General features: G+C 45.3%; 2 protein-coding genes across 3 annotated transcripts; one reads left to right on the forward strand and one right to left on the reverse strand.

Moving 5' to 3' along the window:
* Positions 1-432: 432 nt before the first annotated feature.
* CIAPIN1 (cytokine induced apoptosis inhibitor 1) lies at positions 433-9818 on the reverse strand. 2 transcript variants are annotated; one of them, XM_062586122.1, is made up of 9 exons: positions 9703-9818; positions 6476-6651; positions 6025-6177; positions 4564-4637; positions 3988-4156; positions 3709-3782; positions 3289-3404; positions 2367-2436; positions 433-1736 (listed from the first exon to the last, which is right to left on the reverse strand). In XM_062586122.1, exons 2-9 carry the CDS (start codon positions 6630-6632, stop codon positions 1626-1628), a joined length of 924 nt encoding a protein of 307 aa, XP_062442106.1. In that variant the 5' UTR covers positions 6633-6651; positions 9703-9818; the 3' UTR covers positions 433-1625. The 2 variants fall into 2 exon arrangements, with proteins under 2 accessions (XP_062442106.1, XP_062442105.1); XM_062586121.1 differs by having other exon boundaries at positions 9698-9818.
* COQ9 (coenzyme Q9) lies at positions 9747-19120 on the forward strand. The gene is made up of 9 exons (XM_062586120.1): positions 9747-9855; positions 11491-11662; positions 12305-12440; positions 12808-12950; positions 13223-13307; positions 14497-14601; positions 16618-16773; positions 17194-17247; positions 18915-19120. Exons 1-9 carry the CDS (start codon positions 9789-9791, stop codon positions 18948-18950), a joined length of 954 nt encoding a protein of 317 aa, XP_062442104.1. The 5' UTR covers positions 9747-9788; the 3' UTR covers positions 18951-19120.
* Positions 19121-19158: the final 38 nt, after the last annotated feature.

The following is a 19158-nucleotide window of genomic DNA, read 5'->3' on the forward strand; positions in this document are numbered from 1 at the left end:
CAGTCCCTCATTTACCTCCAGCTCCAAAGTACCGAGTGTAACACAGCAGTGTCCACTCCTTGATCCACACAGGGTACCTTCCACACCTTGAGGTTTCCTGCATACTCATTCCTCTCCCTGTAAGCCTGGTTCTCTTAACTTTGAGAAAGCCTCTTCCTGAAATTAATGCTGAATTAAAAAAAAAGAGGGAATCTAAACATCTTGATTCTATTCTTTCTAATCCGTACCATGTATTCGAATCATACTTTCAGTGGAACAATTTTTTGTAGGAGAATTTCAAGATGTACTGTGTAGCCCAGCTTTTTAACTGCTCCAGAAATAACAAACAGACCCAAGCTCAGATTAAATGAGTAAAATGAGTAGAGAGTGAGGAGGAAAAAAAATAGAAAAAAAAAAAAAAAAAGAGGAGACATGTTTCAAACGCCACTAACGCCAGTTTTAAAACAAATGCTTTATTATTGGTCACCTTTATTTTAAGAACAGAGCCTTTCGTCCCAACAACCTGCACGAGTTTGTTGTGTAACTCAGAGAGCATAGTGGCAAGAAGTTACACTCTGTAGAGTGGCAGTTCCAGACAGAGCAATCCTCTTTCGAGATGCTGGATTTGGCTTTCCCACCTTTCCTTCCCTGAACAGGAGAAAGCCTGGCACAGAACAAGAACAGCTCTCTCATCCCATACCCGCATGGATGCTTCACTAACAGTAATTATGCAAATAAATAAAGACCTGTCAATATCTCACGGAGAGGAAGCAAATAGTGACCACAGATCATCCAGAAATTAAGTTATTGCTATATTCTCTCTTATTGGACACTGTTAAGTAACTCAGTTTGTAACCACCAGAAGAGATAACAGTCTTAGATTACCCTTGTGCCCTTACTGGTTCACGCTGGACGGAAAGGTGCGGGGGAACAGTGCAGGGATCCTATTAAATCCTTAAGGGCAGGAGGTTTCTCAATCTGAGTTAATCTTTTTCATTTTGATGGAAACAGAGGGTGGAATCACCTGCAGGCTCCCAAAACACTTGGAAATTCATCATGCCTGCCAAACTTTGCAAAGGAGTTCCATGTACACCGTGTATCACTAGGTGTACTTACTACTCCTGACTTACAACAGGAGCTGCTGAGCAACCTTCACGTGGCAAGGAACAGCAGGTTCAAATTTCCAAGAGGGCAGGAGCGCAGTGTCACCTTGAAAGCTAAGCCAGAGCTGCTGATTGACCAGGGATAATTATGGCAAAGAGCAGCACGCAGCAGGCTAGGGGAAGTATCAATGAGGCTCCTGCCACGCACACGTAAGGTCAGCTTGACACTCAATTCCACTTCCCTCTCCTAGTGGGACATGCTGTGATGGCCAGTGTCTCAATATCAAGTCAAGCCATCTAAAACAAGCTGTAACATTAAGTCTAATACATAGGAGACCACCTGTCAACAAAGATTATCAGATACCCCAGGGCTGATTACATCTGATGAGCTCACAGCAGTGTCAGTGCCCATAGTGTCCGTCCTCATGAAGAGTATTGGTTGGAGAGCATGAATTTGAGAAGATGAAGAGGACTGCAAGAAGCTCTGCATCTCAGACTGATGGAAAAGCAGGGAGTCCTTTGCATGACACTCAGAGATGTCTGTTAGGCATCATGCAGCTGGTTCTCTTTCAGAAGAATCTTCTCTCCAGGTTTGAATGCTGGCATCCCCAGGTAAGGGCAGCTGGCACAGCGGAACGCATCTCCCAGGTAGCACTGGCAAGAGAAGGAAAAGCATTTTCTGTTTAATCAAAAACCATGGGCAATTTTCAGCTCTCTCCCATTGTGATATGGTTTATCCAGCTAGAGAGATGATCCACATCTCAGTACGTATCAGCACAGAAACCACTTCCCCTCTGCCTGCTCTCAACACATGCTCGGTGAGGTCTGTTAGTAGAGCTGCACAGGGCCCTGCACTCACATGAAAGAAGCCAATTTCCACCACAGCCCCACAGGAGGGTGGCATCACCCAGATGCTGCCAGGTGCTGGGTTTCAGCAGCTCCCTAACCACCACCAAGTCCTCCTGCACTCCCATAAGGCAATCTTCAACGAGCAAATTGCTGATTAGCATGCCAGCAGGTTGGTAAAGGTTCACTGTTCACTCTGCCTCCTGTATGGGTGGTGGTGTGCTGTAACAGACAGCACACTGATAAGGAGCATGTGGGCACAGGGCAGGAAACTGTTTTAAGAGCCAAGACAAGTAGGACAAGAAGCTGTGCAGAATCTGTATGGGCAGCATTTGAAAACAGAAAGCCAGCTTAGGGAGCAGTCACTCAAAAACACAGTTCTTAAAATACAGATTGTACAGTACAAACCAGAGTACAGAAACAAAAGTGATCATTTACATTTCCACAGGCAGATTTGGGTTGTGAGCTCTTCTTCTCTTGTTCCAGCTCTTCAGCTAAGCCACATGTGCTGTAGAAAATAATAAAAAAGTTACTTGCATCTTTCTGCTTAAAGGTTATGAGTCATCGATACCTGTTCCAGCTCTGCTCCCGCACAACAGGTAACAGCCCTCATTCTGTCGCAGGACACAGCTGATACCAGGAATTTCACGTTATTTACAAAACATGTTGTCAGAGAATAAGTGCTAAAGTACATTCCTCTGGTTGAAATAAATTGAAAAAATGAGTCTAAAGTACTTGGTGATCTTTTTAAACCTACACGGACTATTTCTTCTGGAAATCTGAGAAAGAATCAGGATTTTAGTGAAAATGATACAAACTGTGCAGCTGTCCTCTACCCCATGACCACCCCATCACTACCATGAGAACGCAGTAATTTCTAGCAGTTTCAGTGTAGCTAGCCAAACGGTGAGAGGAAGATACTTTTAGAATTACCTTTCTGTACCTGGATTAACTTTTTAATATGAACTGCTTAATCAAAAGTGTTTTGGTTTTTAGTAAGATTTAGTGAATGGTTAGATTGGTATTGTTAAACCTCCACAACTCTTCAAATAAAGCAAGCCCTAAGGTCTTCAAAGGACAATTAACATGCTGGACACTTTAAGAGTAAGGCAAAGCAACCTCACCTGGCCAGCATTTCTAAATTCAGTACCTTAAAAAAAAACAAAAACAAAAAACAAACAAACAAAATCTTACTGTATTTGGACTTGCATTCAGATTGCTAAGATAAAAATAGATACAAACCAAATGAGCTATGCTTTGAAGAGCAGAAAGTGCTATAATATTTTTAAAAATGGTGCAGCTCTAGAGGTTCAATATTACCGTTAAAGAGATTCACCAGTAAGCTAATCCCAACACTGACCAGTTCTTGCAGGCTTTCTTCTTGCCCATTTCTTTGCAAGACGGAGCTCTCAGGGATGATGGATCTGGCTTCTTCAAGTCCTCCGAATCCAATAGCTCATCTGAGTCCAGAAGATCCTGGAAACACACAACAGAAGAGAAGAGACAGGAAAGGGATTGTCAGTATGTAACGACATTGCTGCATTACATTAAAAAAAATGTACTACCTGAATAGCATTAACTTTGAAGTGCTGCAGCCCTGCCCTCTTATCCATACTCACTGCACCTCTGGGGACAGTAGCAGCAGAGAAATTTTGCCCTAGGGATATTGTTCTAGCTCTAAAGCTGTAAAGCTTGCCAAGTGGTGTGGCTGAGACCATCTAGAGCAGGAAAGAACAGAAGGGAGAGGGAACAGCAAAACTTCACAAATAAATGTAGATACCATCTCTTCATCATTCATATCGTTGGCAGAGAGAGTCCACAGCTTAGCAGTTGCCGGGTCCACAGAGGGCTTTCCTGGAGCCAAAACAAAGAAAAAGGTGGTGGCTACTCCAGTCATTTTCCTGTCTACTCCCAATAATGGAAATCAAACAACTCTGGAAAGCCTCACTCTAAGTTTGTACTTCTTACCGTAGCACTCCCAACCCCAAAACTGTCTCGCTATTTCAAGAGATGCTTGCCACCTGAGAGGCAGGCAATCCAAACATTCCCCATTTCTTACCTGAAGGACCAGGTTTCTTGGCAAAGGAAATTCTGAGCTGACTTGAGGATCCCACTTCAAAGTTCGGTTTCCTGCCTTCTAGCTGAACAATGAGGAGGTCATTGCCTTGGTATCCCAAATGCTCTCGGACCGACTGGGCCTCCTCTGGGGTCAGAGGTTCCTTTTGCAGCTGCAATGCAAGATCTTGGGTTAACCTCACGCAGAGCCACCCTGTTTCAGTGCCCAGTCCAGAACTGCTTTAATACATTTCATTAGCTGTGACTGGTTCCCTTTAGCTCTGGCTACCCATCCCCTATTGCAGAGGGTGAGTCAGTCCCAGCCGCAGTGTAACAGAAAGAGTTGCTCAGTGTGACACCAGACAACAGTCACAATAAGAGACCGGTTCCTTTTAATTTTCAGCCCTAAAGAAAACCTTATTTTTGCACTAAGTTTTTATGTCAAGCAGCGTCCGCGCATATTTACAGCAAACCTGAGTGGCTAAAGAGCTAATATATAACAAGTCTTTCAGAAACCCCTGATCTACTTCTCGGGATAACAGCATGAGGGAATTTCTTAATGTAGTTAATATACACACACCTCCTTCACTTCTACCAGCCCAGAGAGGGTCAGAGCTGTAGGGAGTTTGGCTGCTGTCTTGATTTTGCTGTTTTCTGGAAGAGACAAAAGCAGGAGGTAAGAAGAGGGAAGATTAAAAATAAAGGTCATTGAGAAACAGGCATGGTGCTTGAAACAGAGAAGAGCAAGAACTTTGTAAGGAAGCACCCAAGCCAACGTTTTGGTTTAAAATAGGCCCTCTTCAGTTCATAACAGGAACAAACCAGAACAAAGAGTCAGCAGCTTGTTCATTAGAATGGCCTGAGGTTACAAAGCTAGTTCTAGCTGTTCTATATATGCCAAAACCTTCCTGAACCCAGCTAACACCCATTTAAAAAACCACCTCACTCCTAAAAACATTTTAACGTATTAAAGTGAATAACTCCTGAAGTTTTCAAAACATGGACTACTACATGAACATTATCTTCAGAAACATAATATTCAAGAGCTCATTCTAGAAGGCAAAGGATATTAATCGTTGTTTAAATCACAAATTCATAATAGGCCTCTTCCTTTGGGCACAAAATAGCCTTCTCACACTAGTCTCACTTGTACTTTATCCTAAGTCCATCAGATTCTTGATTGCCAGATAGGACTTTGGAAAGAAGAAACCTCCTCTACTCCTGACCTTGCATGGTCATTCCTGAATCCCAGAAATGTTCCCCCTGTAAGGTACTACCAGCACTACAGAGCCATTACTAGTTTCAATACATTGGCCAATCTTTTTAACCTCAAGGAGAAGCTTTCTGCTTCCGGTTAAATCACCTTGTAGATTATGCCAACAAAAAAAGACAGTCAGCATGGATGCTCCTATTCTTATCAGATAGGGAGTTACTTCCTCCTTCCAGCCTAAAGCAACTCACTACGCCAATGTCTGAATGCAAGTCATGCCTAAGACAGAGAAACAATCTTGTATCCACCTCCTAGTGTATTTCTCCAGCTGTCCTATGCAACACCTGCAGGTGCTCTGGCTTCACTCTTAAGACTTAGTCCACACATTTCTACCCTTTTCTGGGTAACACTCTCAGCTGACTTCTGAGACAGTCTCTCTCAGCATTTGTTGCTAACTCGTTACATCTAAAGGCACAGTACTTTTCTCAGGACACCTATTTTCAAAATCAGTTCAGAAGCTCTTCAAAAATATGACACCTGTAGCAATATTTAACTCTACAAGCTCTAGCAGAAGAACAATGTCCGTGAACTTTTCTGTGTGGTTTAGGAACAAAACTGTACTTTCGAGAGAAGGAGAATCCCTGTAGACATCTTGGATGGCTACCAACTTAAACACAGGATAAAAACATTGCTATTCAGGTTAGCGTGTAAGGAGAATGGAAGTCTTTACTTTGAATGTCAGTCAGTGTTCCTGCTCCTTTCATTTTGGCCTAATCCTCACAAGAATTTCTTTGGTTAGTTTGAAAGCAGAACTGATGCAGATTCTCTCACCTGATTCTGTAACCACCGGTTCCTTCAGGAGGACACGGCCCCCTGGCTTAAGTATCCGAGCTATTTCTGCCAGTACATCTGCACTGTGCTGAACTGTACTACCTGGCACCATGCCAGAGAGAATTACATCGAAACTGGACTCCCCATGAGCCGCTGAAAAGAGATACAGATGTAAGGTGATACAATTTTATATACATACATACACACACTCTTGCTTAATACATCAGTTTCACCCCCTTTCCACATCTCTCATGCTTGTGCACAACAGCAACAGCTGATTAAAGACACTAGTTATGAGAAGCATGAGTAGGGTGAATCACCTTCTTAGCTGTATGTAAGAGTTAGCTTCTGGTGTCATTATTCTGAATGTAGATCTACAAACCAGGGCAGCTCACAGAATGAAAGTGCCCTCTCCATTCAGAGTAGAGAAAAAACAAAAGATCATTCTTACATTGAGACAGTTGGTTAACGTTTTCCACGGACACACGGATATCAGCTCCCACCAGCGCTTGAATTCTATCCACCAAATCTTTCAGCGCCTCAACTGGTGAGGAGGTGTCCCAGATGATGGCCACACGCTGGCCGGGTACAATTCCATATTCCCCCATTTCTACAGCAGCACCAAGCCTGGCAGGGACAGATAGGAGAAGGGGTGGTGAGGGAGAGATGGACAAGAATGAGACAGAAAGTGATTAAGGGACTGGAGTTCCTCTTAAATGAAGAAAGGCTGAGAGAGCTGGGGCTGCTTAGGATGGAGGAGGCTCTTGGGGAACCTTATCAATCTGTATAGATCTCTGATGGGAGGATGTCAAGAGGATGGGACCAGACTCTTCTCAGTGGTGTCCAGTGACAGGAACGAGAAGCAATAGGCACAAAACAAAACACAGGAAATTCCAATTGAGCACAAAAAAATGCTTTTACTGTGGGAGTAGTTGCCTACAGAGGCTGTGGAGTCTCCATCCTTGGAGATGCTCAAAATCAACCGGATGCAGTCCTGGGTAACCGGCTCTAGAGGAACCCTGCTTGAGCAGGGGTTTGGACCAGATGATCTCCAGAGGTTCCTCCCACTGCCAGCTATTCTGTGATTCTTTGAAGAAGGCTAGGTGCCAAGAACACCGGAAGAGCTCCATGGAGTGTGACTTAATCCACAGAGTATTGCCTTCTTGTAATAAATGGGATTATTTTCAGGAGACAGACAGCACAGAGTTTCCACAAGCTGGGTGTTAATGCAGCATTAAAATGTGTCAACATTTAAGAGAATAATTCAGTTGCTCTCCAGTTAGAAGGCCTGCTTCTCAGGGAGACTGCAAGCCTTGCTTAAAACAAAAAACAAATAAACAAAAGAACACACCCTTACCTACTTTTCTTAAAGATTTAAATAAAGATTTACACAGGATTTCTAGAATTCCAGACTAGCGATAATTATTTGACATTAAGCACTAGCTTGCCTCTTCTGCTCCAAACATGACTCAGTGGGTGTACATTTTCACTGCCCGTGAGAAACAGTGAAATGTGACAGGCTTGAGAAAAACCGTCTCTGCACCAGTATTTTAATAAATACCGTATTTCTGATGGAGTGCAAAGAAAATCTGCATTACAAAGGTATCATTTATATAGCTTAACATAAAGGTACCTGCACTTACAGATGCACAGACTACTGAAATAAAAGCCACCTGTGCTGATTACTGAACAGGTTACATAGCTTCTTATTTCACTCATCCAGTCCAATCTACTTCCTCTGTAATTTAACACAACCACGGGGAACAGAGAGCACTGGAGAGAATACTAGTTGTACATTGTTTCTTCCAATTTGATGTGAGCTACATGCTTGCTTTGGAAGAGCCTGTTATATGTAAGCTCTTTTGGGCATCCAAAATCATTGGGCATCCTGGCTATCTACTGGAATCACTGTGCATCCTGGAGTTCCAGAGTTGGGTCTTCCCCTTGCAATATCAAGTCGCAAGCTTTCAAAGTAGCCTCACAAACAAAATATCTCAGTAGGTCCCAAACAAAATGTCACAATAACCACTTTTAGTCAGAGCCCAAACTGCATAAACAATACCAGTCTGCATCAACCCCTGGAAATATAATCAGAAGTCAGGAAGCTACCAGAGACCTCAAAGACATGATTATAGTCTGCCCGCAGTTAGTTTAATGGCTAGGAATGACTGTAGGACACACAGAATAAATTCTTGATAGGGCCATGGGTGAATATTTTTCATTTAAAATGCAAGGTTCTGTGTGCAAGCCTACAATCTCTTTGTTCTTTCAAGTATCTCCAGCTTTATAATACAACGACCTGGCTTGCTTAACCATCACAAAGCTTGACTTTGTCACCATGAATAAGGTGAGCACGAACTTTCTTCCATCATGAGCAAGGAGGATTCTTGCCAGCTACGATTAGGTTTCTTGGAGCCACATTAGGGAGGCTGTCCCAGGACTGGATACACGGTATGCTGGGGGGGGGTGGAGGGAGGGAAGTCCTTATCTTAATTTCACATACGTTTAACAGCCCTTGAAGCTCAGGACAGATACTCCCCAAAACAGGGTGAGGAAAGAGTTTTAAACAATATTGGAGGTTTCCAGCTTTGACAGTTTAACAAATCTTCTGTTCTCAAAGATACCCTGTGTAGCCCATCAAAACTGCAAACCAAGAAGGTTCTAGTGACCAAAGGCTCAGTTCAGCGCAGCAGGCAACAACCAAACTGGACCTTCAGTTGCTGAATATTTTAAATACAGTCCCTCACGCAGAAAGGGAACACTAAACCTTTAAGTCAAGGAGGCAGAGTTTGTAGGGACTTGGAATTAGCTACATGAAGAAATGTCACTGCAGAGCTGAAAAGCAAGCATTTGAATAAATGGTAACAAAACCCAATTTCTCAAGGAAAACTGGAAATATTCCAGTTCATTTTGAGAAAGGAGGAGACACAGTTAGTAGATAAGTGACCGGGTTTTCACTTCTTGCTAGTCTGACAAGCAGTTAAAGCACCTGGGAGCTGCACAATGACGTGAGCAACATTATCCAGGTTATTTCTTTGACTTGCACCACAGCAGCTACATGGTCAGGACAAGCCTTGGAGCCTCTCATTCCCAAGGGCTTCCCTCCAAGCCCAGCTCTCTCACCCGTCGCTTCAGACAAAGGCCTAAAGTCTTTGATCTCAGGCCACTTGACCTTCCCAACATAACGCTTTGGGTAGATTAAAGCTTCAGGGAGGCTGCTGGGAGGGGCAAGGAGCTCTCCTTTGAGGCTCTCACTAGCTCTTTGAAGGTATAACCAGCCGTGTTCCTCAGCAAGGAGCTCGAGCAGATTTTAACCGCCTTAAGAGCGGTCACGTCGGCGCTTCGGGGGGGGCCCGACGCGCCCGGCAGCACCGCGCCGCTCCTTCCGCCAAGGACACGAGGCTTCCGCAACCGCAGAAGGGAGGCGGCGGGTAGAGACGGGAGCGCTCCGGCCCGGGGAAAGCGGCTCGCCTGTCGGGGCGGCGGCGGCGGCGGAGGGGCCAGCGGGGCTCGATCGGGGAGGAAGGGGCCCCGCACACGCACCCCCCTCCCACCCCCCGGCGGCGGGACCGACGGAGGGGCCGCGCCGCAGCCCGTCGCGCGGGGGGGGGAGGAAACGCAGGGGTTTGCCGGAGGGCGCCGCTGCGGAGGGCCCCGTCCCGGCCCCGCTCACCTCACCTCAGCGCCGCGCTCGGCTCCGTCTGACGGCGTCACCCCGCCGGGCCCGCCCTGCGCAACGTCATCGCCTCCTGCCCGCTTCCAAGATGGCGGCGGCGGCGGCAGCGAGCAGCCTGCGGCGCGCGGGCTGGCGGCTGTGGCGCGGCCGGCCGGGTGAGGGAGGCCGGGGACACGCGCGGGCGGCGCGGGCCGGAGGGGGCGCGCGCGCGGCGCGGCGGGCGGGGCGGGGCGCAGGGGAGGGGAAAGGTGAGGTGAAGGGCAGCGGCCGGGCGCCGCCAGGGGGCGGCAGGGCCCGGCGGGGCTTCCCGCCCGCGGCGCGGGGGCGGGCTCGAGGCGGGCCGGGCCGGGCCGCGGCCTCGGCGCAGCTCGACGCCGAAGCGGGCGGTTGGCGGCACGGGGGGTGCAGGCCTCGGGGTCAGGGCTCCCGCAGACCCTCCAGTAGCTAGGGAGCTTGGAGAGAGGTGACCTTGCTGGTGAAGGTCTCTTCAGGAAAAAGAAGCGGTCGGCTGAAGGGTATTACAGAGGCCTGCTCTGAAAACCCGCTGGCTGTTCGGGCCGAGATATGAAGAAACTCAGTTTGGCTGCTCAGCAGGTTGGCGGCCTGCTGAACCTTTCGACACCCTGAGTAAAACTGCCCCGTACGGTACACACACGGCTTTCCCCGGAGAGTGAGCTGGCAGGATCTCCCACCCGCGCTGTGCGCTGTTCTTTCTGAGCCGAGCACGGTTCGGTGGAAATGTTAAAACTCGCTTATGGGACAAAATAAAAAAAAAGCGTAAGGGCCTTTCTGGCGTTTGCAAGCTGGCACTGTTAAAAAGGAGTTGTACTTGCTGCACGCTCAGTCTAGCAAAAATTGACCTCCTCTTTTAATCGAGAGAAGTTGGACTGGTGTCTGTCAGAAAAGTCACTGCTCTGCATGTAAATGTTAAGTGACAATTTAGCCAGCTTTCCTTCTCAGCTGCATGCGAGTTTCGTGCTGTCCAAGTCTAGTTCCCACGCTACCACTTCCAAAGCGAGCTGTGCACGTTCTTTCAGCCGTGTTCTGCTTGACGTGGCTCTCAGAATAGCCAGCAAAGGAATTCAGTAAAACAGCTGTCCAGCTTATTTGTTCCTTTTCTTTTTTTTTTCATCGCTGTGTGACGTTTACCAGAAAACTGAAGTAAGAGACTGGTTTCCTTTGAGTTTGCAAAGGAAATTGGGTTGTGTGCCTTTTAAGAGCAGGTCATGTCTGTCCCCTTAAAATATATGCAACCCAACCTTATTGAAAAACAAAACTTCAAAGCAGCTAAATTTAAAATTCTCATAGAATAGCCATAATTGAAGGTCTTTGAGTCATCTTAGAAATAAACGCAGTGATCACCATGTCGTATCTGTTAAGTTTGCTATCTCTCCTGAGTATTACTCACCCCTTGTCCCAGGCTCAGGAGTCGACACTTCCAACACATCTGATTCACTGTGGGCCAAAAAGGAGAGAAGGCGTGCTGGGCCGCACTCTGATGAACGTTTGTTTGCGTGGTCACCAGCGCAAGATTGTGAAGCTCCTTTCTGTGGAATCGGTGCTGTCTGCAGGAGTCTTTTTCTCACAAAAACATGTTCTCTTTATTTTTATCAAGTAAATGTAATCCTCAGCTGAGAGGAGTTTTTTTTCTGAAGTAGAAAAATACTGTCTCCCTGCAGAATTTTGGGGGTCTTTCAGCGGTATTTGCCACAGCTCTCCTCTTCACCTTACGTTCCCATGCTTTTCTCTTGTTTGAAGGAGATTTCTGACTCTCTTGGTTTCCATTTCAGTGCTCAGGTGCCAGCTCTACCCACCCCAGCGTGCCTTCCACGCCTCAGCTGTGCTGAGGAGAGTCTCAGATGAGCACAAGAAGGAGTCATCAGCATCTTCCTCTCAGCAGCAGTTTGATTCCCATCCTACAGATCACGAGCCTGAACAGGAACCTCAGGGCCCTCGCCCCAGGTAACTTACCTAGCTATTTCTAACGCTGTCCTGTCAGCGGTGGGATTGGAAGGCCTTGCTATGCTGAAACTCGTGTCTGCTGAAAGACAGCGAGATCCAGAGTTAATCCAGAGTGTCAGACTGCAGCAGCTGGAGATCTGATTTGCTCTGACAGTGCAAATTCCACTTGCAGAATTCAATCACACAGTCAAGATGGGACTTGCTTTCAAGAAAGAACCTCTGCAGTCTGCAAAGCGCAATACTTCACTTCTGGATTTTTTTTGTAAATTTACAGTTAGGTTGTTCATACATCCATTAATTTAAAGGCCCTTTTGGGGCCTTATTTGGCTTATAGTTAGAGTAAGGATTTTTTGTTTGTTTGTTTGTTCTAAAGGAAGTTAATAGCTGAGCCTGGTCATTCTCCAGATAACTATCTCGATTGAGACGTCCCTTATTTCTCTCTTTTCACCTTATGACAAAGGTCAATCAAGAGTCCTTTTTCCAGAATGGTAAGGATTTTAGAGGGAGAGGTGAGGTTTTATACTAAATGAGCAGATCCTGAAGTGTGTCTTCACGCAGCGGTGGCAGTGAATGAACAGTAGAGTCCAGGTTGCTGATGTTTGATGGTGACATTCCCCTCACTGTAACAATACCTTCTCATAGTTACACTGGCCAGGGCGGCCAGGAGTCTGAAGACTATGAGAGCGAGGAGCAGCTGCAGCATCGAATCCTCACAGCAGCGCTGGAGTTTGTGCCTGAACATGGCTGGACTGCAGAAGCTATTGCAGAGGGAGCCAAGGTATGTGGGGAGAGAAGCAAAGAACCAGTTGAGAACTGGATGGAGCTGAAGTTCAAAGACAGCCAGGCCTGCATGCTTCCCCCACATACTCTTGGGCAATGCACTCTAGCCAGGGTGGTTATAGCAGCAAATGGTACTGGGCAGAAACAATCCCAGCTGCTACAAGATAACACTGTCAAAGTTAAACTTTGTGGTAAACTAGTAGTAGTGATCCTAAAGAGAGGAACATATGTACAAGACGAGTTTTTTAATGCTGTATTGTTCTGTTTAAATTTACATAACGTCATATACAAAACAAAGTATTTCCTAGCTGGATCCTGCTTAGTAATGTATGATCTGGTCTATCCTTATCCCTTCTTCCCTGCAGACCCTGGGTCTCTCTGTTGCTGCAGCAGGGATGTTTCAAAATGATGGCAGTGAACTGATCCTGCACTTCGTGTCTCAGTGCAACACCAAGCTCTCCGACCTGCTGGAGCAGGAACAAAAACTAGTGCAGCTGGGTGAAACTGAGTAAGTATCGGGTATGAAAAGACACCTTCCTTGGCACACAGGTATTCAGGATTGGATAGACAGAGGGGTTATCCAGTAGACAGATACTTAAGTGAAAGTGTTACTTATCCAAATAAACCTACCTTCTTTGACACATTTGGACTAGAGGCTGGAAGGATACAAAACAGCTTGTGTCTCTAATGCTGAAGCAGAACAGAAGATGATTTTTTTTTCAAGTTCAGAATTGAGTTTAACTTAGATGTTCGTCATATTTTTATTTTTTCCTCTTCCAGAAAGAAGACTATGGATCAATTCCTGAGAGATGCTCTTGAAGCCAGACTAAGGATGTTGATTCCGTATATTGAGAAGTGGCCGCAGGTATAAAATGAATATAAGGATTGTCTGTCTTGTATGTATTTTAAACATCCTGTGGCCTTTAACATAGTCTCTCCACCAGACTAGTTCAAGGCTATAAATGAAATCCTCAGTAGACATTTCAAACGATTTGCAGCTTTCAAGAGGAGAGCACCCTTGGAAACAGGCAATTGAAGGTGTCTTTAGAACAACGCTATTTCTTGCAGTTCCAGAAAGGCAAACCTCTCCATTGTTCGCTCCACCCATCTTGAATCCCCAGGGGATAATCTGTCTCTCCACTTAGTTGTACTAGTTGTACTTGAAGCATCATTGCAAGTTAGGCTCCTTGCAGCACTGTTGCAGCTGCATTGGTATCACCTGAAACTTGGAAATGCAGAACTACAAGAAACTGCCCTGCTTAGCATGTGAATGAGAAACTTTTGACAATCTGAGGAGAGTAGCTCTATAAACTGAGAGGGGTTTTGCTCCAAATTCAGATTTAATTCTCAAGTCATTCTTCCCAGAGTCAGAAGGGATTTGTGCCTCAGTAAGAAATAAAGAGTTTCCATTTGAGCAAAGATATTGCTACAGAGTTAACTTTTGTTGGCCAGTTGCTGGTTCATTGCTGGTCTCCAGAAGGCTGAATCCAGCGCTCCCTGGGGAGAGAGAAGATAGGATTTACACCTTTGTTAGCATAACTTGTCTTGTCAAGGATACGGTTGGTTTGTGACTTTTCCTGACATATATGTTATTACATTCTTAAAAGGCTACAAGATCTCAGCAGGGCTATCATGGCTGTATCTATTCTACCATTGGTAGCTGGGTTTGAGTTCGAATGCAGAGAACCAAGTGATTTGACTCCCTGCGTGTAGGGACACAGCGCAAGTGTGAGTCACCTCAGCCTGTGCTGAGTTTCCATGTCTGAGGCGGCAGCTCAGGAGATCTAGCACACTGGCATCAAAAATGAGCAGAGAGCTTGGGCTCCAATACATACTGAGTTGTGAGTTCAGCTGCCACACTGTACATTCCTCACAAATCTCGCTCCTTGGAAAGACCAGTGCCAGCTGAATGGAGCTTGGAGGACTTGCCGTGGGAGAAGGAGGCAAGTCAGTCACAATAGGGAAAAGATACCAGAGCAAAGAAACGTTGATTTGTTTGATGCTGTGTCCTTCTCTCTTCGACTCTTCCATTTATCTGTGTATGTTCTTCTCAGGCTCTGAGCATCCTGCTGCTCCCACATAACATCCCTTCTAGCCTCAACCTCCTCACCAGCATGATTGATGATATATGGCACTACGCTGGAGACCAGTCCACAGATGTAAGTCTTTCTGCTAGGCTGGTTAGAGCTCTGCACTTCAGCAAAATGAAGGATTGAAATAGGCATTGACCTGTGTCTTTCTCGAAACAATCCATTTGTTGAATGGGGAAGACATTTTTCTGAAGCACCTAAGGGGCTTCAGAAGCTATATTCTAATTTTCAAAAAGACTTAGGAGCCCTTGGGACTCACTTTTTAGGCAAATTAAAAGCACCTACTTTCCTAGACTTATTTGTAAGCACTTTTTTCTTTAGAACCCAGACAAAATTGCTGAGATTTTGAATTAGTGACTAAAAAGTTGATCCACTATTCTATTAGCAAGAGAGGTATCTCTGTTGAAGCAGCTGTCTGTTCTTCCAACAATAGCATTTACTGATTTTACTTGAAAAGCTTTAAAGAATCTACCTAAAAATACCAGTAGCTTATTAAAGCTTTCATCTTTCTGGCAGGAAATAAAAGAAAATTATAACCTTAATTAAAGCAATTAATAAATTATTTTAATTCATGTAGATTTAGGGAGAGATGAGAAAACCTATATGAACTATTTTAACAAAGTACTTTAATAAACTTCTTTTATGTGAGTATAAAAGAGAAGCTACTGCAGTGAAAAATAAATAAGATGATGGAAGGATTAAAGGAAAAAGCCAGAAAAAAACTGAAAGGTTGTGATTGCATCAAGAACTGCAAGTCCCTTATGGGTTATGAAAGTCACAGTGACACATCAGAGTCAGTGCCTGTGCTGAGCTGTTCCTGAAGTCTCCTCACTGACTCAGGCAGCAGAAGAGGTTCTTATGCTTTTTAAAAAAATCTTTTATTTGCACCTTCTGGTTGATATGCAGAAGTTTTCTTGGTGGGCTTCAATGCTGATCACACTCCATCTTTTCCCAGTAAAGGGGTTTAATGTCACTTGCAGTAGAGCCCTCTTCAGAAAGCCAGGAACTATGCAGTGTATATACCCTTGCCTTGGGGACCCCCTTCACATGCTTTTCAGAATTAGCACAAAGAATTCAGTATCCGTCTCTCTGGGAGAGACCAGCTGCAAATGGCAACATGAGGGATCAAAGCTTGCAGGTTGTGGTGCAAACAGCATAGCTTTCAAGCAGACAGTTATTTTCAAAATCTAGACTGGTGTTTTTATTTCTCTGTTGTTTTTTTAATCGTGAATGGAACAGCCAGTATTTTTAAAAGTACCTGAATTGTGTAACCACCATAATAGCAGCAAATGAAGTTCAAAACCCATTTTGGTAAAAATACATAATTTTGTCTGCTAATGATTCAAATGTAGCTGAAAAAACTGAAGAGAGTTTCTGAGTTTTTTGTGCATCTTTGCATTGCTATAACCTATTGTTATAACACATCTTACAGGATTGCTGCCAGCAGTATACTGATGCATTTAGAGGCTCAGCAGGCAGTACTGGTATTTCAATGATAGGATTTGGGAAAGGTGAATCCCTGTGGTGTCTTGTTCATTTCTGTCATCTATTTGTTCCCTTCCTATGTGCTTGTACCTAGTGCAAACTACAGCTGAAGTTCAATATTTAATAATTTTTTTTCTTCCAGATTAGATCTAGAATTGTAGCTTTGTATTTCCTGATAACAGTCTTTAGGGCAAGATGAACTCTTGTTCAATGCAGCTGGCCAGCTGGGCAAGGGAGAATTCCTTTCTGTATGCTGCAGGTGCCTGCTTGTAATCAGAAACAGGTGGTGGTGACTGTCACTATTTTGTTCAGCAGTTTTATAGAAGTACTTGTGACCTCAGTCTGGTGCCACAGGAGCAGCTGTGCTCTCGTGTGTCACTGTTGGATGGTGGCCTACTGCATCACAGAGACAAGTTATACAGGAATGAATGTGCAGTTCTAGAGCTCTGTTTGCTAAGCAGTTTCTTTCACCTGGGGCTGCCTAGTTGCTAATGATGGAGAGATGCTATCTTTTTTAACTTGTTCTCTGGTCTGCTTTCGTGGTCTGCATCCTTACAAGATTCAGGTCAATTTTCTCTCTCTCAATTCACACCCTTGCAGTTTAACTGGTACACTCGTCGGGCCGTGCTCACTGGCATCTACAACACCACAGAACTGGTGATGATGCAGGACTCATCCCCTGACTTTGAAGACACTTGGCGCTTCCTGGAGAACAGAATAGCTGATGCCATGAACATGGGCAACACAGCTAAGCAGGTAATGTTATTGGCAAGCTCTATATATAGTGTTCCTCTCTGCCATAATATATGTGCAGACAGAGCTGGCTTTTCGATCTTGCAGGCCACATGCCTGCTTAGAAATTGCCTTGTACTTACTTATTTGCAGGCAATTGCATAAATGCTATCAGTTCAGCACTAAAAAATGCTTATGTATGTTCTAATAAAAAGACATACAGGCTCTTGTCTGTATCATACTGGCCCATTTAACTAGGAGATCTATATTCCCAGGAAATCTCCTCTTCTTTTTTTTTTTTTTTTTTAATCTCTGGCCATTATTAATCTCCAGTACTTGGCTTTTATCAGCACCTTCCTGTAGCAAACATATGTTTGTTACATCTCTGTATTTGGTGTAATGGCAGAAGGAAGCTGGAGGTCATGTTCCCCTCATATCTCCTAGGTACAGTCAACCGGAGAAGCTCTTGTCCAGGGACTGATGGGAGCTGCAGTTACTGTAAGTAATGCTGAAACTAGCAAGGCTTTAAGGGCAGAATTGTTTCTGTTCCCTTCCGTGCTTAATGTCAGCATGTTTTTCCTCCCAAATCTAGAGGACAGCAAGAAAGAGATTTCTCTTTCATAACTTAACTGTAAGAATGACTTTCTGTGTAGCTGGGAGTCAGTTTACTATTCTGTAGTGAAAGCACTTGTGATACAGTGCAAAAATAAAGCTGCAGCTGCAGGATGAGTGATCAGGATGAGAGACAGGAGAACAGAATAAAGATATAAACCTGTTCTCCATCTCTTGTAACAAAGTCCTTCCTCTGCCAGTCTGTGCATTGGAGATCTTGACAGGGGGTCTGTGTGCCCATGGATACATAAGAGGTGACCCTTTTCACTAGCCCACACCAGGATTACTTCCTCAATCTGCATTCTGCAAGAAGACTGCTTGGGCTGGCACAGCTTGTCTGACATGCAAATAGAAGCTCCTGTCCCCTCTGGGGAGCTCGTTGTCCACATTAGGGTGCCTGCCAAATTGTTTTGGGCCAAATTGCTACCTGGCAGACAATCATGATCATGACCTGTCTCTAGAAGTTGCTTTCATGGTTTCACTTGATTGCAATATCCTTCTAAGAATTCATTCAGTTCTTGGTAGCATCCCAGGCTACTCTGTTCCCATATAAAGATAGCTGCTATTTTTTGGTGGGTCATGAAGTAATCCCTTGTGTACTTAATGATTTTTAAAGCGCTTCAGGGCCCATTGGGATGGTTTATTTGGACACCTCCCATTGTGTGTAGTAGCAAAGTTACTTCCTTGTTGCCAGAAGTACATTTCCTTTGTGCTTACAAGTACAAGAAAGATCCTGAAACATAAATTAGAAATTACTTCTACTCTATGACGTAGTTCTCAAGGATCTCTCCCACCTCCTTCCACCTGCAGCTATGGTGAAATCATTTCACATTCTTAGTGTTTCTCAGCTCCTCTCTGCATTCATACCCATAGTGTTTCTTCTGACACTTGCCAAAAGCACTGTAGGATCCTCTACTAAGGAAATTCAAATGCAACTTGTTATTGTTAGTATTCATCATATGCCAATAATGTGCTCCACTACAAACTGCATCTGTGCAGTTTATGACCCATTATTGGATATTTAGTCTTACCTGTGCAGCAAATAGTTCCACCACTCATGTAAACGAGAGTGTCTTTACAAAAAGTGCGTTCTTCCAAAGGGAAATGAGTAGCAGCCAGCTGGTTATTGCAGAAGTATCAGACTGTTAACACTGAGAAGGAACCAGTATGGGTCTGCCAAGTCCAAAGCTGCAACCACTGGGCAGCTGTACTGAGCTCTCCGAGTTCATTCACAACAGATAAACAAGCTTAGTGTTAGTAGGCTTAAATTCAGCCTGCGTGGGTATACACAGTCGCGCAAATCAAAACAAGCTGACACCCAGTAACCAAAAGGGCTTTCACAGCTCGCGGGGGTCCGTGCAGCTGCTCCCCTGAGCGGATCTAGAGCAGTGTGTCTCCAACCGTTTTTCATTAACCCTCTGCTTTTGAGCATAAATCACACCTTTCATCGTCACCTCTCAACTCTGGAACTCCCAAGCACCCCTTAACGTCTGCTTCGGCCTCGATAACGCTCAGCCTTTTAATTGCCTTCCGCTTCTCCACGTATCCCACAGATAAAGAACCTGACGGGGCTGAACCAGCGCCGGTGAGGAGGGAGCGGCGTGTGCGCGCCTGGGCCGCGCCCGCGGGCCCGGCGGGAGCGCGCGGGGCGCCGCCGCCGCCGCCGTGGGACTTGTGCCGCGGCTCCCCGGGACTGGCCGAGCGCCGCGGCCCGCGCGCGCCCCCTCCCCACTTCAGCAATAAACGCGACCCCTCTGCCGCCGCGGCGCAGGTGTGCGGGGCGGGGCGGGGCCGGGG

The sequence above is a fragment of the Rhea pennata genome, chromosome 13 (genome assembly GCF_028389875.1).
Source record: "Rhea pennata isolate bPtePen1 chromosome 13, bPtePen1.pri, whole genome shotgun sequence".
NCBI classification, from domain to species: Eukaryota; Metazoa; Chordata; class Aves; order Rheiformes; family Rheidae; genus Rhea; species Rhea pennata.